Source organism: Saccostrea echinata, unplaced genomic scaffold (genome assembly GCF_033153115.1).
Source record: "Saccostrea echinata isolate AGI-Se365-2 ecotype Australia unplaced genomic scaffold, CSIRO_AGI_Sech_v1 ptg000002l, whole genome shotgun sequence".
NCBI lineage: Eukaryota > Metazoa > Mollusca > Bivalvia > Ostreida > Ostreidae > Saccostrea > Saccostrea echinata.
Genome location: NW_026889751.1, coordinates 23601189 through 23609329, shown reverse-complemented (window position 1 = coordinate 23609329; position 8141 = coordinate 23601189). Strand labels below are relative to the sequence as shown.

The 8141-nt window shown below is 32.8% G+C and overlaps 1 protein-coding gene across 1 annotated transcript; it reads left to right on the top strand.

Moving 5' to 3' along the window:
- The first annotated feature begins 615 nt into the window (after window positions 1–615).
- Window positions 616–5755, top strand: LOC133201747 (protein MEMO1-like). Its single transcript, XM_061337541.1, has 8 exons — window positions 616–763; window positions 993–1074; window positions 2902–2970; window positions 3792–3904; window positions 4172–4283; window positions 4597–4816; window positions 5082–5186; window positions 5340–5755. Exons 1-8 carry the CDS (start codon window positions 712–714, stop codon window positions 5475–5477), a joined length of 891 nt encoding a protein of 296 aa, XP_061193525.1. The 5' UTR covers window positions 616–711; the 3' UTR covers window positions 5478–5755.
- Window positions 5756–8141: the final 2386 nt, after the last annotated feature.

Below are 8141 nucleotides of genomic sequence, written 5' to 3'. Positions count from 1 at the left end.
TCTGTCAAATACTTATGTCGACTTGTCAGAAAAATATGTTGTCAACTGATGGCCTAAACTGGGCATGGGCACATTTTCATGTTGAATATTTAAACACGTGAATAATGACAAATTAACAAAAAGATCTGACAAGTCGACATAATTATCTGACAAGACAACAAAAAGATCTAACAAATCAACATTATTATCTGACAAGTGGGGGGGGGGGGGGGGTTAGGGCAGAAATATGCCACCATAAAGGATAAATAAAAGATAAAAGAACAAACTTTTTTCAGAAATCAGCAATATTTCTTCTAAATTCATATTCAAATAGGTAACCTGAATAATGTTTGCCAGGTAAAGTGGGAGAAATTTGTAAGATTTTGTCAAGATGTTAAAAATCTGTGCAAAATTTTGTATAGACTTACATAAAAAAAAAAAAAACGACACAAAGTCGCATAGAAGAAAACCTAAGATTTCTTTGTATTTTAGGGATTTATTATTTATGTCATTTCTTTTCAAAATCAGTCAACAATATATCAATCCATAGACCTAAAGCAAAATTTGCTTTAGATCTATGATCAATCCAAGCATTTTTGTTTTTATCCTTAAAAGACGTCGGGATCGGCATACGTTTTATTAATGTTGAAAATTCTTGCTAAATATTCGTAAACAAAAGAAGTAAATATTGGGGGAAATTAATTTGCAAATTTTTAAACCATAGGTTTTAATATGTCAAAAACAAGGCGGGCCACCCATGCAGGAAGCTGGTATACAAATGATGGTAAGTCTTTTACCTTATTTTCCATGGTTTAAGACGAGGGCTTCATTTCTTGTGCAAACTTTTACATGTTTTCCGTGAAGAACAATGAATGATTAATGACATGGACTAGAAGACATATTGTTTTCGTATTTCAGAACGTCCATTTTTATATTTTGTTTGTAAATTTGACTTCTTGTCCATTTCTACTTTTGTATCAGGTTCAATCAATGAGTTTTTTTTTTTTTTTCAGGGAGAGAGTTGAGCAATCAGTTGGAAGAGTGGCTGTCTAAAGCTACTCCGTCTTATTCCCCAGCAAGAGCCATCATTGCCCCGTAAGATTTTCTTAATGAAAAAAAAAATTAATTGAATTATATATCTGTTTATCCAGCAACTATTCAGAAAGGTGTTTCAAAAGATTATGATAGATAAAGATAATGTAAAAATTAATATATAATTCTTGGTATTTGATCAACTTCCGTCGGAAATATTATGCCAATTATACTGCCATTGGAAATGATATATTTTATGATGTGACCGTTGGAGTGAGCACAGTTGTACCATGTAACTTTAATCTGCCTCTTCAAAATTCAAACTACACAAGACACTGTCTAGACTCTGAGGTCACAGGACATCTTATGTAAGTTGTATGTCCATAAGGGCGTTTAAACACGCCTTGTTTAATTTTTTTTAGCGAAAGGCATTGTCACAGTAGAGTTGATGCAATTGCAATTTATTTTCTCCTTTCTTGTTACATACCATTATCACATGGGATCATGGTAGGAAAAGAATTCTGGAAAGGTTTCACACAAAGATTTGCCTGATAAATGTACAAATTTCATTCCAAATTTCTTCTGATTTTACATGTTAGTCTATACATGTAGATCTTGCTTTGCCAGCAGTGCTTTGTTCTACTTGCTGTGCTCACTATTATGACAGTATGTTATAATATGAAAGCAAACAAGCCAATGGAATCTCATGGGTCATGAATCTTTTAAAGCAGTGCCCTTCTTTCAAGTTTAATCATAATGTCCTTCAATATATTATTTAATTAAGCTAATTAACTTGATTCATAAATATTTCAAAACAAAACCACTGGTCTCAATAGCCAGGGCATGCTCTTAGTGATTGGGATGACCGTTTCAGTTCTTGTTCGCTGTGCTGTGTCAAACCCAAGATGTAAACATAGGTAGTGACTGTTCCTTTGCCAAGCACCTAGCATGAGAATTGAAAGGTACAGGTCTTTCAGTTGAGACCTTAAAAACCGCAAGGTCCCGTGTCATGGTAAGCATTGGCACGATAAAGAACCCTCTCTGTTCAGTGGCCCTGAGTGCCTGGTATAGGTCTAAATTTGAAACCCTTGACTGGCATATGGTGACGTCTGTATATGAGTGAAAAATTCTCAAATGGGATGTTAAACAACATACAATCAAAACAAAATCTTTGGTAAAAAAGATGTGTTTGTGAAACACTGACACCCCTGTATGGCAGCTCATAGCCAAGGTGAAAGTTTTTCAAAAGTAGGTAAAACCCCCAGATCAATATAAGGTCATAAGAAAAAAAAAATAATAGTACCCAAGGAAAGGTCTTGTCACAAGGAATACAAATATGAAATAAGAAAGCCCTGGCACCAACCATTCAGAAGTTATGGCCAATGTTAAAGTTTTCAAAAAGTAGGTCAATCACCATGGTCCTGAGGTCAAAAATGTTGGTACTCAAAGAAAGGCCTTGTCAATAGAAATACACCTATTAAATATGAAAGCTCCAGCCCTAGTGCCAACCTTTCCGAAGTAATGGGCAAGGTTAAAGGTTGCTTCTTGAGTAGGTCAAACAGACAGATAGACAGACCAAAATCTATATGCCCTGAAACTCTGATTGCGGTATAAAAAAAATAACATTTCATAATTTTACCTCTGTTCCTTGAGGGTAAAGAGCAGATTATCTTTATTTAAATAGGCAAAATGGAACCATGTTTACACTTATCAAAAAATGAAAAAAGAAGTGGAAAGTTATTTTACCAATTCACAGGTTAATGATTAACAGTAGTAATCAGTACAGAAAGAAGAATGAATATGTGAATGTCCAAATTCTATTTAGATTCTCTGACTTAGACTGTATACATGAAATGAAGAAGGTAGTATAAAGTTTGCTGTCTTTTTTAGCCATGCAGGTTACTACTACTGTGGAGCGTGTGGTGGTCATGCCTATGGACAGATTGATCCAACCATCATGTAAGTAAACCAACTGTTAATCTAACCATCATTTAAATAAACTGACTTTTAATCCAACCGTCATGTAAGTAAACCGACTGTTAATCCAACTGTCATGTAAGTAAACCGACTGTTAATTCAACCAACATGTAAGTAAACCAACTGTTAATCCAACCATCATTTAAATAAACCGACTGTTAATCCAACCGTCATGTAAGTAAACTGCCATGACTTTCACACCACTTTTTGGTACAGGGCCAGGGCCATTAAAATTGGAAAATTAGCAATGTTGTGAGGAAAATTGGGAAAATTGACAATTTTTTTTTTAATATCCTTACAGTTTGGTTTTGTGGTGTTTTGTTGTCATTTTTATTAGTAATGACAATTTAGGAAAATGACACTATAAAGTTGGGAAAAAGAAACCTATTTTGAATTAAGATTGGGGTCTTTTAGCAACCATAATTAGTACATGTACTGGTAATTATAGACCATTGAAACTCCTTACTCCTTACAGCTGTAAGATTGAAGCTGAACTGCATGATAAAGAACTCGTAGCATCAAAATACACATATGGAATTGATGAACATTGTTCTTGTATTTTACTGTGAAAGGAAATATATTCTTCATTATACTACGTGTTAAAGTTAATCTTAAAGTTTCAGGTGTAAATAAAATATGTTTCACACTTTATTCTCAGTTTTTGTTTTATGTTATTTCAAAGTTCTATTTTACTGACAAGGTACAATCATTCCATATGAAAAGAATTTATAATCAAAATGTCGTCTTATTGTGAACTCTCACAAAAATAATATCTGTGATGAATTCTTTTTTTGTACTTTCAGAAAGAGAGTTTTTGTTCTTGGACCATCCCACCATGTCCGTCTATCTGGTTGTGCCCTCACCGATACTTCTACTTACCAGACTCCACTGTACGATCTAATTATAGACCAAAAAAGTAGGTGTGAAAATCAAAGCAAAAGATATATCAATGAATTTGTAACCGCCTGTGGTAAATTTGACTTCATAAAATCTAAAAAAAAAAAAAAAAACAGTATAAAATGATGAAAAGTATGTGTACATGTACAAAGATATGTGTAATCATGGAACCAAGTTAAAATGCTAGTATACCTGCATTTAACTAGTGTATGTTTAATCATACATGCTGGACAATTAAATAATAGAAGTTTGTCTGTAGGATTTTGTATTTTTTTCTTTTCTACAGTAAATGAGGAATTATATGCCACAAATGCTTTCGAGAAAATGAAAATGAGCACAGACGAAGATGAACATAGTATAGAGATGCAGTTACCATATATTGCCAAGGTTATGGAGAGGTTGGTACAGTTTTTCAATAAATTTGTTAAAATGCCTTTTAAAAGCATTACTATCATCTTCAAGACTGTTGTTCAATGCAAGGATGAAATCAGGTAAATAGAATATACTTCATTTTTTGAAGTACATGTACTTAATTAGAGCTGAAGATCTAATTGAATTAATGAATCAACAGAATGAAAAGATACAATGATCAGATGAACAACAGAGAAATCTGCCATATAACATTAACAAAATTAAAAAAAACAGCAAATTAATTTCGGAAATCCTTGTTATGTGGTTAAGTAAAGATAATTCCATGTGATACTATTGCAGCAAACGTGGGCAGTTCACAGTGGTACCAGTTTTGGTTGGTTCCCTGTCCTTAGACAAGGAGAAGCTATATGGGTCTATATTTAGCCAGTATCTGGTGGATCCTGCCAATTTGTTTGTGATATCCTCTGATTTTTGTCACTGGGGACAACGATTCCGTTATACATTCTATGACAAGTCCTTCGGTGACATCTGGCAATCCATTGAGGCCTTAGATAAAATGGTTAGAAACTTGCTGATCATTTCATGACATAAAGTATAATTAAATAAATGGAAATATACCATGTATATATTCATTTGTATGCTATCTTTGGATTAAGCTTTAATGAATAATTAATAATTGATTTCAATGTACCTGGTGCTGAGTTCTTAAATTTTCTGCATTTAAACTGATATTAATATCATTACACTGTATTTAGATTAACATATAACATGCATTTTTCAAGGAATATCTTGATTTTCTTGGTGTCTTGTGCTTTTATTTGCAGGGAATGAATGCAATAGAACAAATGGACCCTGTTAAATTTTCTCAGTATCTAAAAGATTATGAAAACACTATATGTGGCAGATACCCTATAGTTGTTCTCTTAAATGTAAGTTTTACTGGCTTTTTAACACATTTCAATTCAGTTTTAATTGATTCATTTAGTTTCCCAACTGTTTGATAAACCTTATGAATATTGAATGATCTTTATTTATTAAAAAAATAATTTAAAATTTTATGAAATATGAATACTGGTTTTCAGGCAATAGATGTTCTACGAAGAAACGGAAATGGTCACAGAATGTCCTTTAAGTTCATGAACTATGCCCAGTCCAGTCGCTGTAAGAAGAACAGTGATTCATCGGTCAGTTATGCAGCAGGTGCACTCCTGATGCAGTGATTGTTATAACGTAAACAGTGTTAGTGGTCCATCACTTTACACGAAATTTTTGAAGTTCATATTTTTTGGTATTTACAAACACAATTTAAAGTGTAAACTCATTATTAGGTATTATATTCCTTGTATTAATTTGTCTGAATAATGATTTAGATATGGCTAAAGTGAAATTCTGACTTGCTGATCTAAATATGGCTTGAGTCGAGTATGAATGAGTTGCCGATTTGCATTTATTATGAAGTTGCCTTTTTTCTTTTGTAATAAAATGAATTGAAAGTGAAGATTTATCTTTTTTTTTTTAAATTTTTCCTATATTTAAATTTCTATAGTTATGAAATTTATGCAATATTTTACAGATTATTTTATAACATTGGCCCGAATTCTGTCAACTAAGTTTGACATGTAGAAATGACTGCTTTTTTATGGCTGGTCAAATTTGCTATACTTCCAATGTACATTTCTTATTAGCTCTGCTGGTAAAAGATACATTAGTAAGGTATCCCTCATCCATCCATTTATCTGTCCATCTCTGTAAATTCTTTTCAAAAAACTACTTTTCTTACAGTTTTGGTCCAATTTCAACAATAAGACTTGGTACATAAGTAGACTATACTAAGATACAAATTTCTTTGATAGCTTTTGTGGGGAAAAATAAGGTCAATTTTTGAAAGGTTATATGAAAAAATAATTTGTTATGAACTGTGAGGCCTAGAAGTTTAAGAATTGGTTACAATCAAGTACTAGCAGGCCCTTTGGAAGCAATTTCAGTTATGGAGGGGGGGGGGGGGACTACCAAACAAAAATTCCGTGATAAGTCGAGAAAAAAAGGTCATCAGACGTCAATTTCAGAGGACACATTCGTGATTTTTATAGTATGCTATACATGATGTATATCGGCAAAATAATTATAACTAGTCAGCCCCAATTTGTATGGGCTGACTAGTTATACAGACTGATTACGTGGATTCTAATCATCGCATGAAAGTGGTGCATTTTCCAATCTTCTTTCCATGTAGAGTGATCCTGCCGACATACATATAAGTTTGTGTAAAACAATATTCCTTGACACAATTGTTTTGCCTTATTAATGCTACGTATATTCATTAATACTAATTTTAAACATGATGCTGATTTCAATATAATCGGAGCTTTATTTTGTTCATTGTTGGCATGTCATATGTTCCAATATTCAATCTTTTCCATTTGTATTGTATAATTTATTATTTGTTTTGTATAATTTTTATTTGTATTCAATAATTTTCCATTTGTATTCTATAATTTTCCATTTGCATTGTATGATTTTCCATTTGTTTTGTATAATTTTTCATTTTATAATCTATCTTCAAGTCGAGTGCTGACTGACGTTTTTCATTCTAATTGTTAGGTCATTATTTACACACTGAATTGTCTACGGATTTTTCCGTTTGCCCGATCATAACAAGGAGCACTAGGCGGGTGTGACCAGTCAAGAGGGGATGCTTACTCCTCCATGGCACCATATCACCTCTGATGCTTTTAGAGGTCCGTGTTTGCTCTGCTCCCGATTTGTATTGTTTGAATGGACTTTTGAGCTTGATTACTGTTCGTTTTATCCGTATTTCATACAATACAAATAAAAATTGTACAATACAAATGGAAAATTATACAATGTAAATGGAAAAGATCGAATATTGCAACGTTTGCCATGCCATAATTCTTTCTGTCCTCAGAACTTCAGAAATAACAAAAAATTACCCCAAGGCAAAACCCCTTCAATAGCTTGTCAAATAATTTCCGAGTCTAACAGATGTTGGAGTTGATTTGGAACCCCCCACCCCCACCCCACCCCTGGATTCCTGGATCAGCGCCTGCATTAGTTGCACATCTGCATTACCCCTACATATATATTTACCAACTGTTACTCTTAGCAGAGATTCGAAAGGAATCCTTGATATTTGACGTTTTTGTAAAATTAGAGGGTTTTCGGTTAAATCGTGGAAAAGACATTTTTAATGCGGCCGCAAACGAAGCTGAAGTTTAAAGCAAATGTTTTTCAATCATATTTGAGTAAATCTTTTTTTTTCATAAGATAAAGACAAAAATAAGGATTCCATTAGACTTGAAAAAATCAGGATTTCGTCATAGAACATGCGAATATTATAAAAATTTCGAAATAAAAGTATTAAATTGATAAGTATCATATTTTAATTCACTATCTATTATGTCGTCATTTTGAATATTTCAAAGCATTTGCCTAATTTTCTGCATGCAATTTTTCTGAGCAATGTAAATTAATGGGAAAGTAGTAAACAACACACGGAAAATGGCGACGTTTTATGACGTTACGGCGAACCGGACAGCAGTTCAATTTTATGTAGATTTACGTAATACATATTCAGACTTAAAATTATAAAAGAAGATAAAGAGTTTTAAAAAATAATACTAAATCTCCGGTACATCATGACGTAAATTTTGAATTTACTTGGGGGAGGTAAATTCAAAATTAACAACATGATAGGTATACAAGTGGAGTGGCGTTTATCGAGTCCCCTGATGGAACAAAACATACAAACGGCAACAGGAAATAGCGAAAGACGCTATTACATGTATTTCAAACCGTCCGCAAAATAAATAAAATAAATGTTTAGTTGAATGTAATTAGAGTTCTGTCCATTACCATCTTCAGAA